At 41.6% G+C, this 26,016-nt stretch overlaps 1 protein-coding gene across 10 annotated transcripts in view; it reads left to right on the plus strand.

The window, feature by feature from the left end:
- The window catches only part of LOC120794318 (transcription factor COE3-like), a 66,458-nt gene that overhangs the window by 37,986 nt on the left and 2,456 nt on the right, over positions 1-26,016 (plus strand). For 3 of the 10 annotated variants that reach the window (XM_040135276.1, XM_040135280.1, XM_040135283.1), the window contains 7 exons: positions 1,534-1,664; positions 1,837-1,963; positions 8,554-8,642; positions 15,818-15,883; positions 18,822-19,011; positions 21,774-21,965; positions 22,203-22,373. In XM_040135276.1, the coding sequence (XP_039991210.1) occupies positions 1,534-1,664; positions 1,837-1,963; positions 8,554-8,642; positions 15,818-15,883; positions 18,822-19,011; positions 21,774-21,965; positions 22,203-22,373 (966 nt within the window). Of the gene's footprint in view, positions 1-1,530; positions 1,665-1,836; positions 1,964-8,553; positions 8,643-15,817; positions 15,884-18,821; positions 19,012-21,773; positions 21,966-22,202; positions 22,374-26,016 lie in introns of all 10 variants that reach the window. The other 7 variants (XM_040135275.1, XM_040135278.1, XM_040135284.1 and 4 more) reach the window with 5 other exon arrangements.

Consider the following 26,016-nt stretch of genomic DNA (forward strand, 5'->3'; position numbering starts at 1 on the left):
CAGACAGACTACAGATGTTTTCTCAGATTATCACATTCAGGTATAGACTCAGGAAAATGTAAATTTGCTGAAGGGCAGATATTGACTTGTTATGGCCCCAAACACAAAGTTTAGGTCTTGGTCTTGATTTGCAACTTGACTTGGACTTAGACTTGACCTGTAGCTACTTGTGATTTGTTTGGACTTGACTCCTGACTCACCTGTCCTAAATTAAGACTTGATTTGGGACTTTCCTGTCTCATATCAGAACGTTACTCGATATGGACTTGTCTTGACTTGGAACTTAACTTTGACTTTTGACTTGTGACTTGGGACTTGTCCTGGGACTTACCTGTCTAAACTTGGACTTACCTGTCATGGTATTGAATCACAATGTTATTAATGTCTAAACACACAATTAAGATCTTTAGTGTCAAAGTAACAAGCAGTTTCATTTTCAACTCCAGGCAACATGTTTCTGATGTTTCAACTTCAGCTTGTTGTCTGACATTTAATCTGTAGAGTGAAGCTACTTTTAGAATAGAATAGAATAGAGGTCAGGTGCTGTAATGCCATCTTAAATCATCAGTGGTGAGATTAGCTGCTCAGCTTCACACACACACACACACACACACACACACACGCAAACACACACACACACAAGCACACACACACGCACGCACACACACACAAGCATACACACTGTGCTTTCATTTCACTTTATAATTAATCTGAAGCTGCACTTGAAAGAAGAGGGAGAAGTAGTCATTACCGAGTGAGTGTGTGTTAGTGTGTTAGTGTCTGTGTGTATTTTCAGCGTGTGTGTGTGTACGTGTGAGTGAACTAAGCTAAAGCGGATAAAAGCCACGGCCCAATTAAATCACTCTGTGTGTGTGTGTGTGTGTGTGTGTGTGTGTGTGTGTGTGTGTGTGTGTGTGAGTGTGTGACCTTCAGCCTCAGTACTACTGCAGGAGTGTCGATCACTGTTTCCCAAACTGAGGGCCTGGACCCCTTAAAGTGGTCTGAAGGTGAAATTGAGGGGTCACCAGTTCATTAGTGGCAGAGGGGAGAGTCAAAAACACAGATTATATTTAATTTTTCCAGTTTTTCTCTGGATTGTTTAAACCTTTCGAGCCAATAAAAATTACTGAAATGAAACGGTTTCAGAGGGGAAAATCAGTTTGTTTGAACTGTTCAAGACTCGAGTACATAAAAACCAGTGATCAGTCCTGTGATTTGTTCTAAGAGGAAACAAGCCAAGAGGTTGGGAACCTCTGGGGTAGAATGCACAGTCACCACAGTATTAATTCACATCATGTTATCTAATCATGGCAGCTTCCTTTTCAGGAACCGCCTGGTATTACTGTAAAGTTCTCACAGTTCTCTTATGTACCGAGTGGACCCCAAACATCACACTGTCAAACATTGTAGTCCAAACTCTAATTGGTTTGTCTATTCTGTAAAATGTTCTTCTTACTACATCAAATAATCCCCATGCTTTTCTCTCTCTCTCTCTCTCTCTCTCTCTCTCTCTCTATGTCTCTCGTTCAGCAGCCACTCCCTGTATTAAAGCCATCAGTCCCAGTGAGGGCTGGACGACGGGGGGAGCCACCGTCATCCTGATCGGAGACAACTTCTTCGACGGCCTGCAGGTCGTCTTCGGCACAATGCTGGTGTGGAGCGAGGTACCGTGCGCCTGATCATTAATCAATAACCAGTACATCCAACAAACCACAATAATGACTCTACATAAAATCACTGTATCACTGTATCACTGTACATAGTGACTTTCCTGCCGGTCCAGCTGCCTACTCTGTAAAGACGGATTCTATTGTGAAAAACTCTCTCTCTCTCCAGTTGATCACCCCTCATGCCATCCGGGTCCAGACTCCCCCACGCCACATCCCCGGGGTCGTCGAGGTCACGCTGTCCTACAAATCCAAACAGTTCTGTAAAGGAGCACCGGGACGCTTCGTCTACACAGGTAACGCAAACTCACACTGACTGGTCAGATACTACTCCGCAGCCAGCCACAGTATGTCTTTTGATAAATCACTGATCACGAATCAATAAGTCCAGCCTGTAGTATACGTATACTGTTTTCTTATAGTATCATATTGTTGTTTATTTGTATAATGTGCACACAAGTGCCCAGATCTTAATGGACATTGAAAGACAGCAAACAAACTTTTGCAGAGAAATAACGTAGTTTCTTTATCATTGTTCCATTGTCCTCTAAACGTTACAGATATTCTGACACAAAAAATGATTCTTCTTAAAACACAACCATCGAACCAAAAGAAGTCATCAGAAATACCCATTTTTACTAAAAAGTATAAGTATAGTCCTTAAGGGAAAATTCCAGCATTTTCTTCTAACTGTTTCCATTCTGACTTTGGGTGAAAGTCAGAATTTCCACTCATCACCTCTGTTGTAAAGATTCAGGATAACAACACAGCACAAGCCTCCTAAAGCTTTTCCAGAGAGTCTTCAGATTTACAGAAATCATTTCAAACACTTGTCACTGAGTCCAGCCAAAGGTAAACACAGAAATTAGCACCTGGGGAAGATACTGTAGCTAACTGAATAGGGAAACACATCAGGGGCAACTGGCCATCCAGCCAAACATATCATAAATAACATATATAACACACAAAGGCCTTTTTGTCTTCAAGGAGCCCGTTTAAACCCTTTCTGTAGTATATGTGAATGTAAGTGTGCACACTGCTGCTCCTGCTAACAGCTGTCATTAATAACACTCTGTATGAAAACATCTGTCTCTATTTGTTGGTCAGTCTCGAGGACACCCCCCCCCACACACACACACACACATTTCCATGTATCCCTCCATCCTGGCTTTGTCTTTCAACCCCTCCCTCCTGCGTCCTCCCTCCACCCCTCCTTCCTTCCCTTTGTCTGTTTCTCTGTTTATATTTTTTCTTTATGGAGCAGATCAGCGGACATTTTTCTGTTCACACTTGCAGAGTAATTACACACATTTAAATCCCATTAACCCTCAAACCCTGTCTGTGGAGCTTCATGTTAATGACCTTTGAGCCACACGCACGCACACACTTGCAGGATTGCATGTGATGTCATCAGTCACATGACCCTCAGTTTCATACAGCAGCTGCTTTCACACCTCAGCGGTTCAGAGCGTCTCGTCCCGTTCACCTCCACCCCGCACCGCTCGGCTCCCAGCATGCTTTACACCACCATAGTCAATAGTGAAGGTGAAGTAGAAGTAAGATTTCGCTCATAAAACACACACCATTTGATGTAAAAGTAAAACCCACATATCGGAGTTAAGCAGTAAAACAAAACCACAAACAGGATTATAGTAACATAAACTACCAGCTACACCAGGCTGACTGTACAGGACTCTCCTCCAGTAACCTGAGCCAGCGGTAACACCTGAACACCAGCTGGTGCTGCTGAGAGCGAATGGAAACCAGTGAGGAAAGAGACTGTGAACTGGTAATAGGAAGCTAAGAGTGGAGATAAATGCTTGAAATCTCAAGTATTGTAACAAGATCCACCTTTGTAAAATCTCAGGGCTGTGACTGTAGGTCAGACACGAAAGGCTCTTCGCTCAGCCTACAACAGCTCTGTCACACCTCAGTGCTGAATACGTTTGTTCGTAATAAGTGAGCTGTCAGTGGGTCGATTGGGGCTGAGTGTCGGCACACTTGGCCTGGCACCATACCACCAACCGTGAGCCGGCTCTGGACCAGATATGGTTGTCAGGTTTGGTTCTGGAAGTGTGGATTTGGGCTTTAGATTGGTTCCGTTCGGTAGCGCTTGGTCCGGCTTCAGGCCAGTTATGTGGCGATGGTGCAGCAGTGTTTCCCACAGGGTTGGGGTTTATTTGTTCAACAATAAATGGGGAGGGGTGAAAAAAAGTGGTAGAAGAAGTACCCAGATATTTAATTAAAGTAAAAGTAGCAGTACACCACAGTGAAAAGACTCCGTCCGAGGTAAGAGCCCTGCATTAAAACTGTTATTTAAGTATTATTACCGATGCATTTATGAGCACAGAGCTTCTTATTGCTTTAGCAGGTGGAGGTGGAACCAATTTAAACTACTTTATGAACTGTTAGGTCGTTTGATCTATAACAGTGAATAAGATTTTATAAAATGATTATATATTTGTATCTAGAATCTGGTCCTGTAAAGTAATTTGAGTGTTCAAAGAAATTTAGTGGACAAAACAGCTCACTTCTCACTAAAATGTAGTGGGCTAGTAGAGCAAAGTAGCATGAAATGGAAATACTCAATTTTAGTAGCTAAAAATATAATGAAGTACAGCACTTCACTTCATTAAGTACTGCACTTCAGAAGAAGGCTGAGACTCGGCTTCAAGTCAGCACTAATCTATCCATATGATTACATGTGACATGTGACAGACCTCTCACTTTCAGACAGAGCGCCTTCAGTGCTTCACGTCGGGCAAAGAATTGCCACAGAGGAAAATAAACTCATCATCAGTCAAATACTGAAACTGAGGTTTGTTGTTGGACACTGAACGCGTTGTTTACATGTGTGAAGTAGAGACAGAGTCACGTAGCAACACCTGAGTTTTTAGATAAAAATGGTGACATCACAGTAGCAGTTGTATTTTCTACGAGCAGAGAGAATGTGTCGGTTGCCGTCCTCACGCAGACAGACAGGTTGTGTCTGTTCAACGCTCATGAAATTTCGATGAGTATTGATCGTGGAGTATCGATCGCTCCAACGCCTCCTGTCTGACCAGCCCTCAGATGTTCATTTCCTCACCTCTGCCTCACACACACACACACACACACACACTTGAATCACAGCAGATCTGTCTACATCTGTCAATCGTTTTCTGAGTTTTATCTCTCCATCTAATCTGTACGACGTCCTGTACAGAGACGAAGCAGCCCTGACACAGTCATCAACCTCGACAGAATAAAATGAAACTAACAGTGTCCAGAACGATGGACTCTTCGTTCACGCAGTCAGAAATGTTTCACTGTCCTTCACAGCAAATCTGTCTTTTTTTGGTGGAGTGTCCCTCAATTCTAGGTTAAAGATTCATTTAATTCATCTGTAAAATCATGGAACTCACAGCACTTCCATCCTAATCAACCAACGCTGACTACCAACACACAGGAAAGAATTACTGATCAAATACAAGCATAGATTAAAAACAAAGCCATATTTCACAATACATCTGCTATGATGGTTAAAAGACCCACCAGATGAAAGCATAAAAACAAACTAGGATCAATTTCTATGTCACTTTATGCTCCTTACAGATGTGTTTTGGTACTATAGCTTACTGCCTGAGAATTCCACCATACCCATGAGCCTCGGCTGTTGTTACAGTGAGCTGTGAGTTGAGAGCTGTCTCACATTCAGAACCACAGCTGCTGATCTGATCCAAATTGATTCAGAATCAGGGATGTTTGACTTGATCCAAAGACCAGAAACTGTGTGACCGAAGTTCATGTTTTGCTGATTGACAGTTTGACTGGAGGCTGATGAGCGTGATGTTGAACTCCAGGGTTGAAGCTGTATCTTCAGAGAGAAAGCAAGAGGGAGATCAATGCCTGATGCCGTGTCAGATCGATACAAACTGATCAAATCTTTATCAAGAGCCAATATTGACAACATAAACGGCATGCTGGGAGCTCGGCTCCACTGACATCCAGCTGTTACCGCAGTGATGCACAGTCAGATCTTATTGATCGGACTGATACACAGTCTGGCGGCATTCATCACAGGCAATTGACCAATCAGATCAAGACTTCAGAGGAAGTTAGTGACAGCTGGTCGCTGGGAGAGAGATGAGAAAAGCATTAGAGGTAATGGAACAGACAGGTGTGACTCATAACCAAATATTGTATATAGAACATAAAAATAGATTATTTTCTAAATATACAGGGTAATGAAGAAAATGTGAGGCTCACTAATAGCACACAAATGTAATGCTGCTGTTCCTAAGAGAGATGATCACTTCAATCAAAGCGTCGTGGCGATTAGGTCGTCATAAACCCATATGCACATGTCTGTAAAATTCTATCTGGCAGGTCCGCAGTTTTGGGGAAATGCAGAAAGCAGACGAATAGAAAATTTCCAGTCTGTGGTTTGAATTTGTCACTTAGTGGAAACAGTCTGACAGAGTCTGCTGGAGTCTGAAGGAATCCAATAGAGTCTGCTTGAATCCGATGCTGTCTGGAAGCGTGTTCAGACAGAAAATGAAGCAAATTTTTCCTTCTTACTCTCACACAAATTAACTTTTTGTGCAGTCTTTATTTATTCGCGCCAATGCAGATCAGCTGTACAGATGTTTGCTGTGAGCCCGTTAGAAACAGACGTACGGACCAAACCACGTTTGTTCTTCTGTGTGTTTGTGTTGAGTTCAAGCTCTGACTGATCTCAGAACTCAGCAGAAACAGATTCAGTCTGATACAGTCTGACAGACTGTTACTAGCACCACAGATTCACATCCAGTGTTACTGCTGCAACCAGATGTTTTTTACAGAGATGCATATATGTGGCGAGGTGTAAATGACAGCACATCGAAGCACGATAGAGGTTTGAAACGATTCTTAGAAATGAAAAAGAAAAACCCGGATTGATCTGTTTAGGAAATAATCAAAGTTAAAGTGAAGATAAATTCAGGTTTGATCCATAGAGATCCTCGGCATGAGAAAAGACAACACAAGGTCACACACACACAAACACACACACATACACAGCAGGCTGTAGATAACACAGACATCTGGAGAGCTAACACACTCTTATAACTACTGCTTGTTACGGCCTGCTAGCCTTCAAGGACTGAACACACACGCACACACACACACACACACACTGTTTGTGATGTATAGCAGAGTCAGTGTAAAGCTTGTTAACGCAGCCGAACCAAGACGGGATTATGATTCATGCACTTCACACACACACACACACACACACACACACACACACAAGCGCGCGGCTGCGTTCACCAACGCTCTGATTTATCACCTCCCAACCAGTTTAAACTGTAAATGGTGTCAGAGGAGAGAGTGGAGGAGGAGCAGACAATAAGATGAAGAATCCTGACAGATTCAAAGTGTCTCATGCGATCACAGATCAGAGTAGTGATGATGTGCACGGTGGCAGCAGCCACTCCACAAACTGCAGCACGGACTAACACGACAGACTGTCTCTGATCCCTGTTCCTGTTCCCGTTTCTGTTTCTGCTTCTGTTTCGCTTTAGTCCGGGGGAGAAATCCTGTGGGATTTTGGCCGATGAGACTCTAATGATGTTCTACACGTCATTCTGTGCGTTGTCCTCTGTTTTCATGTCATGTGATCACGGCTGAAAGTCAACATTTAAATTTGTTCGTGTTGGTGAAATCAGTCTTTATGTTTCAATAATTTGGTCCAGTTTAAAGTGAATTTTGGGGGGGTGTCACAGACTGTAAAGGAATTCTAAAGCAATTCAAAGACCCCCAGTGCAGCCTGTCCCCAAAACCAGCAAAAGAGATCTTTGATCTTTTCAGATTTATTTCATTCCACATTTTTATCGTCTTATTCATTCATTTACCTGCTCTGTTGTTGTTTTTTTGTAATCTCCTTTTATGATCATGAAATATGCTGTTTCAAAATCTTTAAACACTATTATCCTGTAAAACCGGCCTGTGTAATCTGTGTGTAACTTCAGCATGCACTGTAAACGCCTTCTCAGGTTGTTTGAACAGCACAATCCCAGAACCACTACCAACAACATTAAAGGTGGTCACTGTTCCACGATGGTCTGCCAGAACAGCGTCAGTTCTCCTTGTCACAGATTCCCACAGTCTAGATCTCTACTGGAGGCATGAACGCCGTTCTTCAAAATGATGCTCTCTCACTGCAGAGCAGAGCAGTGTTTAATATGTCGCTCTAGAATCTCTCGTAGTTGTTCAACAACCCCTTGAACCTCTTCAGTGAATCACCTCAGTAATCTGTAGCGCCATCGCAGTAACCGCAATTGAAATTAATTAATTAGGTTCACTATAGTATTAAATAAAATACAGCAAGGTTGCAAGTCACAAAAATATTTTGGGCTACTAAACCAGTTTATGAATATTTCAGGATGTCCAGAACAAAAACACCAACTATTATGAAAGAGGAACATGTTCATGTTTTCAGATATGAAACATCATCTTCGATCTTTCAGTTGTCAGAAACCCAGATATGACCACATGATACTTAAACAATCTGACAAGGAAAGTAACATGTTAAATGCCGTTTCAAGTGTTTGTTTATTTTTGAATTGGTCATGTCACATATCTGAAAATCACATGAGCATATATTGTGAATACTGCCCAGAAACCACAGGTTCATACATGTAAAACGTCCCCACGTCACATGCTGCCTCACATGTGGTAACTGAGTGAAATGTTCTTCATCAGGGATAAATTCACACCCTTGTTTTTTGTAAAGGGCAGCGGAGATGTTGAAATATGTTTTGGAAACAAATTATGATGGAAGGCAACGGATGTGATGTTGTTAATGTTGTCAAAGAGTTCATACACAGAAAGATCTGATCAGCTTCGTCCTCCTCTTCCTCCTCAGCGCTAAATGAGCCCACCATAGATTATGGCTTCCAGAGGTTACAGAAGGTCATTCCTCGTCACCCCGGAGACCCAGAGAGACTGCCCAAGGTACCACACACACACACACACACACACACACACACACACACACACACACACTCAGACAAACAATCGTTTTATACAAACACAGACAGAGAATAAGTGTTTTTTTCCATCAGACTGTGTTCTGGTTGGCTGCTCCGAGTCCTGATAATCATCAGCTGCATCTACTGATTCTACTGTTTAACTTGTATGTGTGTGTGTGTGTGTGTGTGTGTGTCTTGACACAAACTGACTTTTAGTCTTTAACACAACACATACACACTCCTCTCTCTTTAATCCACACATTGTGTATCGTTACCAAACACACATATAGACAGTTTCAGTTGAACCTCTTGTGACACCTGTGTGAACAAATGCTGTAAGATTCTCACAATGTTACGATACTTAATGACGCTCTGAGTTTGGTTCTTCAGCTAATGGAAATGTCAATGCTCCAGCACACAATTATATGTTAGAGCAGTGGTTCCTGGGGTCAGGACTCCCACAGTAATAATAATAATAAGCTTATAATAATACTTGTAAATCAACATTCATGCATAAAGCACAAAGTCCTTAACATAAAAACAAAGAATAATAACGCTTACAATAAAAAAAAACACGGATATATATGATAAAATAACAGACAATAAAAGGAGGCGTCACAGAGAAATCTAAGGGTTGTCGAAGTGATCAACAGTATTGCAGCCGCACAACCTTGCATTGATGAATTTTTTATTTTGTTTGTGAATTTATGGATCATTTCACATCTTCAAGCTCCTAAAACGTGTTTGAATAAAACAAAATGACACCAAAATAAATCCACTAGCATGTTTCTTTTTATGGGGTCATGGGCCCATCGTTTTAGACAGTAGTGAGCTTCCAGACTTTGGGACTCAACGTTTGGCCTTTTTCTGTTTCAATATGACAATCTGATCCAGCTCTGGGATAAACTGGAACGCCGACTGTGAGTCAGTGCTGAAACTGACGTAGGGCCTCGGCCTGGTTCAAATAAATAGCGTGTCACACGATCTGACACTGCCTGAAACCTTTCCAGCGATTTTGGTAACTTTCTGGACCACTCTGACATCACAGCCACTTCCCTCAGTGATTGGTCAGCTGTGTGCAGGTGACAAAGGGGGCTGGGACACTATTTGCTAAAGCGAGGTTTCAGAGTGTAATAGAAAGCCTGAAACCAGAGGAGATGGTACTGGTATGGAAGCACATTACTGCGCATTTAGAAACACATGGCTGCAGTGGTTGTGTGTCCACATACTTCTGGCTATGTACTGTGTCGGCTTGCTTGCACCGAAATACTGAAGAACTGAGAGCCGAGAAATGAGAGAAGTTTCAAAAAGAAAGACTCAGAGACACTGCCGGGTCCTGGACCAGCAGGTGCTAATGGCTGCTAAAACAGCAGCATCACGTTTCTGTCTCTGCAGCTGTTCAACAAACAACATCTAATGTGTAAATTGCTGGTGGAGGATGTGTGCGGTGTGTTTTCTGTCTCCAGCCGCTCTGATGTGAGCTGACATGCTGTTAGCTCCATAATGAAAACCACATCCCACCACGTCTTTAATAATTCATCTGTAATGGTTTTATTCAATTACCCACGCTGCCTTGTGTCTCAGCGTGCAGCAGAGCGACTGACGACCTCAGAAACTCTAATAACTGGAAATAATCCTGAATGCCTCTGATGTTTGACTCAGACAGACATCTGAAATGGGCTTAGTGAATTATAAACCACCGAGTGTTAACTCGCACGCTAGTATCCAAGTTATCATCAGGTTTTTGGAGGATCCCGGTTACACATGTAAACTACTCTTATTCCGGTTTGAATAAACTCAAAAATTACAAACATTTCCAACATGTGACACGTTCTTTCCTCAGAACACGGATTCAGATGATTGAAACTCCACAAAAACTTTCTTATTTACTATATTAAGGGACTAAATTAACAACATATAATATTAAATCACGTAAATCACCTAAGGCCTAAAATAACAGAACTAAAATTAAAATGCTTACTGTTATCGAACGCTTTTGAATAAAGACTTGATCCTGGTCTCTTCTGAGAAAGAACTCTTTGGAACTTATTATAAAGAAGTCAGAATTAGTCTCGATGATACTGAAACAACCTATCAGATGAACAAACCTTGTGAAACCTTGTTTTTTCTGAACTAAGCCTCAAGGCTCCACTCATCTCTTACTAATGTGGTGATAATAGTGCAGCACTAAAACTGATCATTCTGAATTTCATTGGTTCTAATGTTTTGTCTGAACACCCAAAGTGGCCATTTGGAGACTCGAAAATGACACTCGGTAATGATCTTGTGAGCCATCACAGCTGTTCCATACCATATATTTTGGTATAAGTGAACAAAACTGCATAAAACCACAAAAACTGTTTGTTTGTTTGTCGGAACATGTCGTAGGAATATTGAATACCCAAAATAAAACTGACTCACCACACGCTGTCAGACTCGTAATGTTATTCACTAAAACGGCTGCCAGTCATCCTGATTGAAGCCTGTGATTGGCCTGCTGTCTTCAGGGTAGAAGTTGCTGAAGTTGTCCTGTCAAGTTGTGGCTAGTAAAACCAGTCTGTAGCCTCTGAGCATGTCGACGTGCACACTGGTGTCCCAGTTTGGAGTCTTATGTCGGTTTGATGAGTATCAGAATCAGAAACCTGGTCATTGGCCTCCCCCTATACAGGAGTGTAGCAGTAATCAGGTCTCTAAATGTCGTCCAGTTGAGTTCAACAGTTCATTCTTGACCTTGGGAACAGCAGTTGTAAAATTAATCTCAACTCAAAACCCACTTACTCACCTCTTTTCGAGTAAGTGGACCTTGAGTGGAGATGGTTTTTTTCAAGGTGATCTCAAGACTGAACTGTTGAAACCAAACCAACATGAATGAGGAGTCCGAAATTATGGATGGTTGGAACATCTGAAGTTCCATGAACACTGAGTAACTCCATTTGTTGATGAAGACCAGGTTTATGGTTGATAGTTCAAGATAAATCAAGTAAGAGATTTTTGGACCGCTGGCTTTGCAGCCGTTTCTCTGACGCCGTGCAGCGACCGACTGTAGATCTACGTTAAAGTCGTTTCTAAGTAAATGAACTGACCTGACATTCATCATCGTTAACTAACGACACACACACACAGCAAAGAGCAATACACACACACACATACAGGAGATGAGTGTGTGTTTGGCTCTTAGTCGGTGTGTGTGTGTGTGTGCGTGTGTGTTTGTGTGTGTGTGTGTGTGTGTGTGTGTGTGTGTGTGTGTGTGTGTGTGTGTTTAAAGCCCATTGGCAAACAGGGAGGTTGAAACAGTCAAATCAGGTAATCAGCGAGTGCAGCCATGTGGCAAGAAAGGAGATTGGCACACAAACACACACACGCACACACGCACACACAAACACACACACGATTATCATTCTTTCTCTTATCTGATTTATAAAAATAACTGTTTTTGCTTTTGCTGTTTTGGTTGTGACGTCTCTGTGTCTCTGCCTCTGTCTCCTTCCTCCATAATAAAGTGAATGCTCAGTGTTGCTGATCTGGGAAATGAATTACACCCGTGAGTGTGTGTCTGTTTTCACAAACAACACGGTGAAGTGACAAATAAGCTACAGACCCAGTTTTCAAAAGACCAGTGACAGGGTGAAAGTCATCCACCTGCCTGTCACGCTGACAAACACCAGATCTAATGAACGCTAGCAGTGACACACCGGTTCTTATTTAACACACACAAACACACTGTTTTACCTGGGTTGTACACCTGTGAGTGATCACGACAACCGAACGGTTGCTGCTCACTGCTGTTGTGTTCACTGTTGCAGGTTGACATGAACACTGACATGAAGCAGGAGGAGTCCAGAGGACGTTCAGTATTTAGAGTCAGTTTAACACTAATTGCTGAGGGGAGAAAATCCCTCTTATTTTAGCTGTCGGAGGCGTTTGATGACTGGTCACTAAAAATATTGGAGGGGGCAAATTTCCATATTTCATATACTGTGTGAGACAACCCCCTGCCCCCCGTCCCCTGCAGCAATTACACAGCAGGTGACAATAATTTTATGTTTTGTTTCAATGGTCGTGAGGTAAATTCCAGAATAAGGTGTTGATGGGACAAAGTCATCTACCAGGACTGTGACATGGCACGTATCTGAATCCTAAACCAGGTTCAGCTTTTTGCCCCCCTCTGTTATGCCCCCCCCCACACACACACACACACACAAACACACACACACACCCTCTTCCAAGCCTGTTATTCTGTTATTTATTTAGACTTTTTTCATCGTAATCTGATTATTCATCATGTCGCATCTATTAAGGTTAATTTCCTGCTGCTCAGGCTTAAAGACTGAGAGTGTATGTGCATGCCTGTGTGTGTGTGTGTGTGTGTGTGTGTGTCTGTGTGTGTGTGTGTGTGTGTGTGTGTGTGTGTGTGTGTGTGTGTGTGTGTGTGTGTGTGTGTGTGTGTGTGTGTGTTAAAAAGAATAATTGGTTTCCTCCTCAGTGATGACATCCCAACCTCCAGCTGTATCGCCGTGGTAACCTTATTAATATGTGTGTGCGGGAGACACAGAGAGAGAGAGGTGCTTGTCATCTCACTGGGTAACAGTGGAACACTTGTAATAATAAGGCTTTCATTTGTCACTATAGACACAGTGTGTGTGTGTGTGTGTGTGTGTGTGTGTGTGTGTGTGTGTGTGTGTGTGTGTGTGTGTGTGTGTGTGTGTGTGCGTGTGTGTGTCTGAATAAATCTCCTCTTACACTGCGACACACTCGAACGTCTCTCTGCATAAACGAGCAGATTAAAGAAGATTGGAGGCTGAAAGCTACTTCACAGAAATGACTTCCCCTCTCAGTGTGTATGTGTGTGTGTGTGGGGGGGGGTCACACAAGCACACACACACACTGACTCTGATTAGTGATAACCCGACAGTGACAGTGTGTTAAAGGTTATAAACCACAGTTCATAACATTTATTTGTGATCCAAGAAATGATATTTGTCATGTGGTGAAAAAGAGATGAGAAAAAAAGGAAAGAAAGACAGGAGGGGAGAAAAATAGATACTGAGGGAGAAAAAGGGAATGAAAGGGAGGAAAACAAAAGAAAGGAAAGAACAGAAAAGATAAAAAAAGGGAGATGGGGAAAGGGGAAGACGTACAGAAAAATAGGGAGATAAAGGAGAAATAGAAAAGGCAACAACAGATAGGAAAGTAAAGAGAAAGAGAAAGAAAAAGAACAAAGAGGAGAAAAGGGAAGTAAATTGGCTATGGATGGATGAAAGGACAGGAAAAAAGAAAGAAAGTACCAGCGAAAAAGAGGAATGCAGAGTTCTGGTGGGGTTAATGGATAGATAAAGGATGGATGGATGAAGAAAAAGAGGAGGGCAGAGTGGTGGTAGGATTGATGGATGGATGAAGGATGGATGGATGAAGAAAAAGAAGAGGGCAGAGTGATGGTAGGATTGATGGATGGATGAAAGATGGATGGATGAAGAAAAAGAGGAGTGCAGATTGGTGGTAGGATTGATGGATGGATGAAGGATGGATGAAGAAAAAGAGGAGGGCAGAGTGGTGGTAGGATTGATGGATGGATGAAAGATGGATGGATGAAGAAAAAGAGGAGGGCAGAGTGGTGGTAGGATGGATGGATGGATGAAGGATGGATGAAGAAAAAGAGGAGGGCAGATTGGTGGTAGGATTGATGGATGGATGAAGGATGGATGGATGAAGAAAAAGAGGAGGGCAGAGTGGTGGTAGGATTGATGTATGGATGAAGGATGGGTGAAGAAAAAGAGGAGGGCAGAGTGGTGGTAGGATTGATGGATGGATGAAGGATGGATGAAGAAAAAGAGGAGGGCAGAGTGGTGGTAGGATTGATGGATGGATGAAGGATGGATGGATGAAGAAAAAGAAGAGGGCAGAGTGATGGTAGGATTGATGGATGGATGAAAGATGGATGGATGAAGAAAAAGAGGAGGGCAGAGTGGTGGTAGGATTGATGGATGGATGAAGGATGGATGAAGAAAAAGAGGAGGGCAGAGTGGTGGTAGGATTGATGGATGGATGAAAGATGGATGGATGAAGAAAAAGAGGAGGGCAGAGTGGTGGTAGGATTGATGGATGGATGAAGGATGGATGGATGAAGAAAAAGAGGAGGGCAGAGTGGTGGTAGGATTGATGGATGGATGAAGGATGGATGAAGAAAAAGAGGAGGGCAGAGTGGTGGTAGGATTGATGGATGGATGAAGGATGGATGGATGAAGAAAAAGAGGAGGGCAGAGTGGTGGTAGGATTGAGGGGGCGGGGTTAATTGAAAACCGTCCTGAAGAAGTTTGTAATGAAAAGCAGCAGATTAACTGAGTGTGTGTTTAATTAAGATAAAGGCTAAATGAAGCATTGTTCTGTCGCTGCCTGATTAGACACACACTCAGAAACACACACACACTGTGAGCCTCTTTAACACTGAACCACTTCACTTGAGCGCTGCCAAACAAACAGCTCTGTGTGTGTGTGTGTGTTTGTGTGCGTGTGTGCGCGCTCCGTGAGGTGTAACTGAGCTCTGATTAGAATAAACACTGTTTAATACTATCAGCTCCATCAGGTTAACAACCAGACACACACACACACACACACACACACACACAGTAGGTGTGTTTCCATCCACCTGTTTTTATTCACATTTTAACTTTGTGGAAACACCAGAAATAATAAAACAAAAGTGTTTCCCGTTGTGTTTGGCGTAACAGTGAAAAAGCCTGAGCGAATAAACTCTGACGTCCGTGAAGCGTGAAGACAGGAAACCATCAGATCTGTGAGGAACCGTGAGGAGGCTGGAACCTTCCTCACATTAACACATGGAACCGACAGAAACGTCAGGTTCCACCATGTTCTCCACGTGGTTTTCCATCGTCTGAGCTTTGACCGGAGCTATTTATTGACCTCGTCTCGCTACGTCCTCTTCTTCTGTGGTGGTTTAACGGCAGCGACTGGAGAATCAGCTCCACCTGCTGTTATCGGCTCACAATCACACAGCAGCAGTGGAGGGAAACAAGACTTCACTCATGTTTTACTTTAAATATTTTCTCGTAATTCATTTCAAATTTTCATTAGATTTGGATGAAGCCTTGCTGCAGAAGCTCAGTATTCAGTGTTAACCTCCTCTCTCCTCCTGTGTTGTAGGAGGTGTTGTTGAAGAGAGCAGCTGACCTGGTGGAGGCGCTCTACGGGATGCCTCATAACAACCAGGTAATGTTTGCACCTGTCCATATTACCGTGGTGCTTTTGATTTGGCTCCGTTTTAATTGTCTTGGTTTCAATGAAGGTGAATCTTGATGCTGCAGCACACAGCGATGTTTTAGCTAGCTGTTACGACATCTGTAGCAATGTAGGGAAAAGAGTAAGTTAACTTAAGTTAAGTTAAGTTAATCCTTTATTGAAGCCCAGAGGGAAAATCCCGGTGTGGAAGTACAGATAAATAGAGAAAAGCAAAAAATAAACAATTACAAGTATATATGTAAAAAATAAGAATAGAAATGTAAGTAGAAACTATACAAAAACAATTAAACTTGAAATTGCAAGACAAACAATATACAGACAGAACGACCAGTGTTGCAGTTCCACTTACACTGGTTACACTGGTTTAGTAGTTGTATAGTACATGTAACAGTAATATGATGCCTTCTATAACTCCATACACCAGACAATATATAATCTGATTAAGTGATATATAAGGTGTCCTACGATGACTTCTGTTATGATTTGTTGCTATATAAATAGAACTGAATTGAATTGAATTGAAAAGTAAACATGAAGCACCTAAACGTGGTTATCCAGTTAAAAAAATATATATATATAGAAACAGGGCAAAATGTTTGAAGGACATTTGTAAACTGATCCAGTTATTTTACTCTTAAGTGACATTTCTCTTAGTGTATACCTGAGGCTTTTTTTTGTTGTGCATTTATTTACATTATGTACAACAGTGAAATGGACCCACAGGTGGAATCATATCAAAGAAACTAAACAGAGCAGCAATCTAGACTAGAAAAGAACAAGAAAAAGAAAAGAACACAACCACCAAGCTGTAGCCAGGCTGGATAAAATGTAGTTCCCCACTCTCATCCTGTCCTTTTCCCAAAAACCTAAAGGAGAACGAAAGACAGAAATTACGAGTGCGTGTTTTAAACGTGCACCTTGTTCATTCAATCACCATCAGACCCTCTCACCCAAGATTTGGCTCAGCTCCTTCTGAGCTTAGGTCAAAGTTTTGATCTGAGCTTCTTTAACTTTAATATAAAGAGGTTGACTTGACACATCCAGGACATTTCATACGTGCAGAGACGTAAAGGTGCTTTTATTTTCTTGTTAAAAAAAAAAAAAAAGTACAAATATCCCATGAAGCTCAGTGAACAGGACGAACCTCCTTCTGCAGGTTTATGAGTCAGAACCTCCTGAAACACTGAAACACTGTGATGGAGGAGGGGAGCGCTTTATATTCCCTCCATCCTCCTGACTCTCTCTCCGACACGCTTCTCAACCTGCGAATTAATCGCCCCAAACACACACACACACACACACACACACACAGGTCTAGTGAAATGAAAGAGTAACCTTGAACAGAGAACAGAGGATGTAAACGAATGTAAATCCAACTGTAGTAACAATAATAACAGCAGTGTGTCTGTGTGTGTCTGTGTGTGTGTGTGTGTTTAAGGTCACATGTTGTCTTCATGTATGTGTGATCCAACATGAAACAAACTGAACATGTGTGTTTTTAATGAGAGTCAGAAACATTATTTATAACTCAAACGGTGAAAATATAATGAGCTGAGTTCAAGATAATTACTGTCTGTCAGGCAAACATCGGAGCTCCCCCTACAGGACAGCCTGGGTGAGTTTAAACAAAAATCCAATGGACAATGAAAACAAGTCGAGACAAAATGAAACTAACCAATATGAAAAATAGAACCAAAGAATACAAGATTAAATGGGACAGACGACAGGATGAAATAAAATCGAGATAAGGCAAAGCAACGTGATCACACAGGGTAAAGTGACTCCATATTTCTGTGTGGGGACAGTGAGAGGAAATATAACTCATACTGGATGTATTAATAGAGCTGATCCCCTGCTGTGGTCAGTCATGGTACTGCAAGGAAAAAATCCCCTGCGGCCCAAAAATCATTGTCGCCATAGACCTCCATTATAAAAGAGGCGTCTGTAAAACTGTTGACAGGACGACTCAATCAGCTGTTACTCTTTCTATTATGAACTTTTACTCCATGGAGATTTTATATTTGTAAAAGAAAAGTGAGTTTTATTTTTGTGACCCCAATGTAAAGTCTAAATCCAAGGGCATTTAATCCACTACTGTGCCTAAGGACATTTCTGGAGTACTTATAGTTGAGAACTTCCATTCTCTGTTGACTCCATGTCAGATGTAAATATTGTAGTTTTTACTGCGCTACCTGTATCTGACCGCTGCAGTTAATTTACAGATTAAGATTTTACAAACAAATAATGATCAGCATATAGATCAAACCCAGAAAACTTAAATTAAGGCAATTCTGACATAAATGATCAACAACGTTAAAAATCTGCTTACACATTAATGCATCAGTAATAATTATCCATTAATTATCCAGCTGAGTGTTTTTGTCAACAGTTTATGTTTATTATGTTAACGTAGAAAGTTCAAAGAACTGATTGGTATAGAGCTTTGATATTAAAGTGCTCCTAACGCTGATAAATAAGCAAATCCATCTGCTTCTCCACTGAAACTAATGATACCCCTGCATGTACATTTACATTCAGCGTATAACAACATGTGCGAACGGAGATTGTCATAAACGTAATCAAAATATATTAAAAAGAAAAAACAACTATTGGCAGTAATCACAATAAATGAAAAAGTAAAATAAAAACCTATGTATGTACATGTACAAGTATTAACACGTACTTTTACTTTTGAACTTTAGGATGAATACTTGTTCAACACTGACAAAACACTTTGTGCCACAAAAGGCGTTTGTTTGTATTTTTGAACAAGAAGAAGAAAAACACAATAATGTTTAAAAGTCTGAAAAGTTCTCGCCAAACATTTATTGCAGATTGTTGTAAGAAAGTGAAATGTTTGGAGTGAGTGATGTGAATACATAACTATATAACTTTTCTGTGAGTATAGGAGATCATCCTGAAGAGAGCGGCAGATATCGCTGAAGCTCTCTACAGCGTTCCCAGGAACCACAACCAGATCCCATCACTAGGCAACACCACCTCCCACAGCATGATGGGAGTTAACTCCTTCAGTGGACAGCTGGCCGTCAACGTCTCAGAGACAACGCAAGGTACGAATAACATGCAGAGCAGCACAAGTAGAAGTACTGTAGGTACGGTGGTATGAGGAGTAAATGCAGGACTAAAGAGGGCAGAGCTCCAGATTAAAGGGGTATTTTGCTGACTGTAACTTTGGGAATCAGGCAGGACACACATCACATGATACACAATCATTTTGATTTCTTCTAATTGCTGGGGGAATTTTATTCTTTTATTAAAGAGTTGATAGTGTAAAGACAAGAGGGAACCGAGGGGAGGGGGAGGAGATGGTAAACCACAGGTCTCCAGCCAGACTTCAAAAAACTGAGTCAAACCCACAAATAAGTAAATAATGACAGCACATCGCTACTGTAACAGAAAAACTTTCCCTCGGTCTACTTACTAGCTTTTTCCTGAGATTATAACCACATCTCACAGTGGTTGGAGAGGGCTCTGTTGTCACCACATCAGAGAAAGATCAGACATCCACATCCAACACCAGAGAACATCTTCGAGCAGAGACAGGAGTTACCCTATGTATGAGAACATACAACCACCTCTTCTCATGTGACTGAAGTTTGTAATGACACGGGAACAGCTCAATCTACTGAGCAAGGCCATGAAGTTTGGTGGAAAACTGTTGATAAAGCTAATAAGTGAAGTGAAAGCTTCTCGGTCAAACTGGCATTTCCGGGTTCAAGAACAAACTTTCACCGTCATCATCTCCCAACTACTGATAACTTACTGCTTCATCTGTTGGTCATCACATCTACGACTACTTGAGAGTTTCTGACGTGAATTTACATACTTAAATTTCTTTTTTTAACCTCAGTGTTCCCGAAGTCAGAACCACAGAGTCTCCAGGATCATTGAACCACTTCTACATATTTACTGCATTTTAGAGACATCTGTTGGAAATGTTTCACTCTCCTCATATATTTCTTTCCCTCAGTTTTGTCATGAAATGGCTCTTAATATGGAATCCACCCTCCTAGAAATTACATTCATATTCTGCAAATTTGGAATAACCCATATGTGTTTTGAAAATTAATACCACTTAACTTACAGTGGCCTTAGAAAGTATTCAGATCCCTTCACTTCACTGTGTTGTAGAATTAATTATAAATAGATAAAACTGCCATTTTTGCCCATCAGTGTAGACTCAGTAACCCATAATTATAAGCTGAAAACATCCATTTAGAATTATTTTGTAAAGTTATTAAAAATCAAAAACTGAGGTCTCTAGTTTATAAAAAGTATTCTTTGCTGTTGTTCCAAACTGTGTTCAGGTGCTTCCTGTTTCCTTTAATTGTCTTGAGATGTGTCTAGAACTTGATTGGAGTCCACCTGTGGAAAACTGAATTGATTGAACACAGTTTAGAAAGGCACACTATTTCATACTGCATGTCAGGACAAAAACAAAAAACCATGAAGTCCAAGGAATTCCCCGTAGACCTCTGTGATAAAACTGTGAGGCCTATATCTGGATGAGGGTGAAAAACCAGTTCTAAAGCTTTGAGTGTTTCCTGGAGCACAGTGGCATCAATAGTTGTGATATGGAAGAAGTCTGGAACCACCAGGACTCTTCCTAGAGTTGGTCATCCAACAAAACTGAGTAAACAGGCAAGAAGGGCCTTGCTCAGGGAAGGGATCAAGAACCCAACTGTCACTCTACCCGAGTTCAGATGAGACAAAGGTTCACTTTTCAGTGCGACAATGACCCGAGGCTTACAGCCAAGACAACACTGGACTGGATTCAGGGCAAGTTTCTGAATGTCCTTGAGTGGCCCAGCCAGATCCCAGACTTAAACCACATAGAACATCTGTGGAGAGACCCGACGATGGCAGTTCACAGACAATTCCCATCCAATCTGACGGAGCTTGAGAGGATATACCAGGAAGAATGAGATAAACTGCCCAAATCCAGTTGTGCAAAGCTTGAAAAGACTCAGCCAGGGAGACTGGAAGCTGTAACTGCTGCCAAAGGGGCTTCTACAAAGAACTGAATTAAGTGTCTGAATATTTTTGCAAATGAGAGAATTCCCCCTTTTTTTTTTTTTTAGTCTACAACACAGTAAAGTGCAGGGGTCTGAATTCTTTCTGAAGCCACTGTACATAAAGAGTTAAAGTATATAAATGTTCACTATAAACACATTTCATTAGTTTTCTTAGAATATTCACTAAAGTCAACTAAATGCTGGTTTTGGTTAAATCCCTCAGGTTCAATAAAGATCAAGGTCTTTATGGTTAAATATTAAAAAGTTAACACTGACCTGAAGCACGAGACAGGATGCGTTGGACCAGAACCACCATCTTTCCTGAACCTGAACCAAAGTGTTTTACTATCTAAACCAACAACAAGTGGACTCAGCACAAGACCTCCGACCTCTGCTGACAGAGTCTGAAACTTTGCATGTCCAACTGCCCACCTCTCCATCCACCCTACACTGGCACAAAAACATAACACTTCTTCCAGGGAAATGGTTGTCAGCAGCTGTTGATTCGGGAGGTTAATCCATCCCATCATGTTCAGAGCCAAACTCCTGGCCACAGCTGTTGAACGGATCCAAACATGATCCAAAATCTAAAAGTAAATTTAGTCAAAATTCTGAATTTATCCAGTGAGTTCTACTACAATCAGTCTCTACTGTAACTTCACCCTGCCATCACAGTGGTGACTATGGAGGAATTCACCGGGACTCGAGACACTGGGCCACATGTGAACCACATCACAGTACTATTAGGTAAACAGGTAGTACTGTCCCAGGTAGTGAGCAGCAGATCACTGCAGTATTAAAACATCATTATCGTCCTCTTCCAGTTGGTTACAGTCGTAACACCAGCAGCGTGTCGCCGCGGGGATATGTCCCAAGCTCCACCCCCCAACAGAGTAATTATGGCAACACTGTTAGCAACAGCATGAACGGCTATGGCAACACTGGCATGCCAAACCTGGGAGTGGCAACATCGCCAGGTTTCCTCAACGGGTCGTCTGCCAACTCTCCCTACGGCAGTAAGTATCAAGGTAAATACTACTATTAACACTACTAGTACTACTACAAGTGCATTAATGTTTAGTGGTAGCAGCAATTACATTGTAAAGTACTACTTTACTTAACAATATAATTTCATGATTACAAAGACAGTAGATAGAGTTTGATGTCAGTTTCTGAGGTTGAAGAAACAGAGGTTTCTTGCCATCAGATCGTCTGGTTAAACTGGTTTTTGAGCTGTTTTCTCTGTGTTTCAGTTGTTCCCTCCAGTCCGACCATGGCGGTGTCTAACTGTAACTCCTCTCATGGAGTCTTCTCCTTCTCTGCTGCCGTCAAACAGAAGAGCGCCTTCGCTCCTGTCGTCCGACCGCCAGCTTCACCTCCTCCCCCACCAAACTGCTCCGCCAACAATGCCAACGGGCTGCAAGGTACGCCGACACCTTCTCTACTACCACATCCTCCTGCTGTTCTTTAATCCATCCCCCCTCCCTCTACTCTTTTACCTCCTCCACCAAACTGCTCTGCCAATAACCCAAACAGGCTGCAAGGTGACACTAAACCTCAGCTGCTCCTCCTCCTCCTCCTCAACTCCTCTTCACCACACACATGCAGCTCCTCTTTCACGTCCTCTTCCAATCTGTTTTGTCAGCACTGACAGCAACACGTCTCCTCATTCGACATCTTCTCAGGTGATTTCAGTAGTTTTTATTTTACAGGTCTGAAATTTTTTTACAAGTGTCCATGGTGAAATTGCTCCCTGCCCATTTAAATAGTTACAATATATTTCTAATTTAAATTAAGACTGATTTCCACTTTTTCTACCACATTTACACTTTTAAAGTCTTTTTATTTTTAAAAGTTTTATTTCTTTTTTTTACAGAACCGTATTACTATGGAGGGTAATAGAAGCAGAATGGACTCTGATCAGATTTTCGTTTAATTTTGATTGAGGTTTTTTACTTTATAATAATGAAATATTAACAGTAAATGGAGATCAGTTTGTTTCCGCTGCTGTTTTTTCATCAGCTCTGCTTTCCGTAAACAATATCACTGCCTGAGTATGAGTACATGTACTGAACACACACACACAAACACATACATACAAACAAACACACACACACACAAAAACACACACACACACGCACAGACACACACACACACACACACACACACACGGGGTGGGTAACCTGAGTAGTGTTAGTATTGCACGGAGAGTGACAGGCCAATGCATGTTTTATTCACTACAACCCACAGATACATCCTATAACACGCACACACACACACACACACACACACACACACACACGCACATGCGCACACACACACAGGTTTAAAACACACACACACACGCACACACACACACATTAAACACACACACAGGTTTAACACACACTCTCTCTCTCTCTCTGGCAGTTGGTGTGTGTGATGTCAGTGTTTCTGACAGAGAGGTTTGTTGAGTGTTAAATATTCATGCTGCTCTCCGCCGTCACTGAGGCAGAAAGGCCACAGTGTGTGTGTTTGTGTGTGTGTGTGTGTGTGTGTGTGTGGGTTTGTGTGGATCCATTTGCAGGCCGTACACCATCACAGCAGCCGAATAAATACAGTTTGAATGTTATTAATAGTTGTAGATGGTCCAGCTGTCTACTGAATGCAGCCAGACCGTGATACAAATAAAAGATATTTACCCTCAGAATCATAAACTTAAAACAAATGTAACTCAGCGGTAAATACACCAGTGTTGGTGTCAGGTCACTTAAAACAAATTTAAACTTTGTCCTCAGTTGTGTTTGTTTCTTCTGTCTCATTTAATTTGCTCTCAGTAATTAAAACTGATTTTGTAAGTTTTTAAGTTCAAGTATCTTAGTACTGAATTTCTGCTTGTCAGTAATCTCTCTCTGTCAGTCTGTCTCCATGTCTCTCTATTGGTCTCTCCCTCTGTGTTTGTGATTGAACAAGTGAAGTGTCATTTTACAGACCCGTGCTTTAACTAAATTAAAAAATCAAACTGTACACACACACAATCTCTGGCCTGTGTGTGTATATGTAATGAGCTGGTAAATTAAACTGCGTGCTGCTACATGCATTTCGTCATTACAGGAAACTAATGAGGAATAACATGTCATCGCACCCTGTATGCATGTGTGTGTGTTTTAGTTGACCTGAACTTCACAGCGCTAACAAACTTTTCAGATTTATGTCTCTTTTATGAAGTTGATTCCAGCCGGGTCTAATTGTTCTTTGTTAAAGGAACAGTTCAACATTTAGTGAATCTCTCTCTCTGTTCTGTGGTTCTTTTGAAACGTCATCAGTAACAGTCCACATTTAGTCAAGAATGCTCCAAATGACCACAAGTGTTTTTTGGGTAGGCTCCATTTGGTAGTTCATTTTTGGAGGATGGAAATAGAGGTGGAGTGGTGCGTGTTATTTGATTTGGTTTATGGTAAATATACATTATACAATTCCCAGACGACACACTTTGAAAGCTAAGTAAAAGTGTTTTAGCCGACCGTTGAGTTGAGATGATTTGTCACACAAAATAATCTTCAAACTTCTACCAATAAAAGTTTGAACTCAGTGCACTGTAGAGCATAAACCGTATAGGTGCGTATCTGCTGTCCATGTTTGCTTTGGTTTTATACCACGGTGTAGTATCAAGGACAGAGCTCAAAAATGGCAAGTCAACACCTATTGTGACTTCTTTACACTGTCTTCCCATCGAATCCAGGATCCAGTTTGAGATTTTTATGATCAGGTTTAGAGCCTTGCATGGTCAGACAGCCATTAAAGATCTACTGCAGTCCTGCATCAGCAGCAAGACTCGGAGGTCCTCTGATCAGGTTCGTTGGTTGTTTCTCAATCCAGGATTAAAACTAAAGACTGAGACCTTGAGGTTGTATTGGACTGAAGATCTGTGGACACTGTGGAAACCTTTAACAAGCAGCTCGCTTGTTTAGACTTGCTTTCGTTTAGTTAATTTTATATGTCTGTATTTCATGTCTGTTGGTCTGTCTTTTATTTGGTTTTTCTGTTTATTATCAAGCACTTTGTGACGTTTCCTCTAGAAAGGTGCTTTCGAAATAAACTTCCTTACTCACCAGAGCAAAGAGAGCAGGTTTACAGCTTAGAGCACTCTGAATCAGGATTTATCAGAGAGGATTTGTAGTTGGGAATTTGATCAGATCAGAGTGATTACAGGCTGGATTTGTTCTGTCAATGATTTGGTCGTGAACAAAGTATGAGGAGAAAACATTTTCCCGGCTGTGTTTGATGAGTCTAACGGTGGATTATCAGCTCTGCCTCTGTCTCCGTCTGCTGCAGGATCACAGTGTTTATGCGAGACCGTCGTCCCTCTTAGAGAGCAGGTTTCCTGACTGTCAGAGCTGCAGGTCTCCAGAGACCAGCAGCATGGTCAGCCTCAAGATATCACACACATACTCACATATACATCACACACACTCTCTTTCTTCTTCAGGATGTGTCCTTTTGGAAAACTAATCACTGCCCTTCATCCCTCCATCCCTCCACTTCTCTCTCCTGCCTCCATCCTGTTTTTTCTCTGTCCTTGTCTCTGCTGTCATTGTGACCTCTTCTTAAAGCAAAATATTTCACAACTGAGCTGGAAAATACAGCGTTGCTACAACTTGTAGTATCACTGGTACCACTGCTATCCCCCCAATGCCATACTACTACGACTACGCTCAATAATATGTTAGAATTATATGTTGTTGAGGAATCTCTCAATTAGATTCTTGGTGTCGATTCAGATTGGATTCACATTCAATTCTCAAAAACCAATAAATAGAAAAGGGGGCTCTGTTTTCAGGCTTTTACTCCAGTGCACTGAACTGTAATATGAAGTGTAACTAGCAGTTCAGCTAACTGCTCTGACAAAGCAAATAAAGCAGAGAATTTATGACAGACAGATACATTTCAGCTTTACATCTTCCTCAGGTAATGTTGGCCGAACATCAAATCCAGTGGGGGGGTTCTCGCCTATTGTTTGTACAAACAATCACACTCCTACTGGAGTAAGAAAATGCTATCAGTTATAATAATAATACTAGCTACATC

This window comes from Xiphias gladius, chromosome 9 (genome assembly GCF_016859285.1).
Source record: "Xiphias gladius isolate SHS-SW01 ecotype Sanya breed wild chromosome 9, ASM1685928v1, whole genome shotgun sequence".
Taxonomy (NCBI): Eukaryota; Metazoa; Chordata; class Actinopteri; order Istiophoriformes; family Xiphiidae; genus Xiphias; species Xiphias gladius.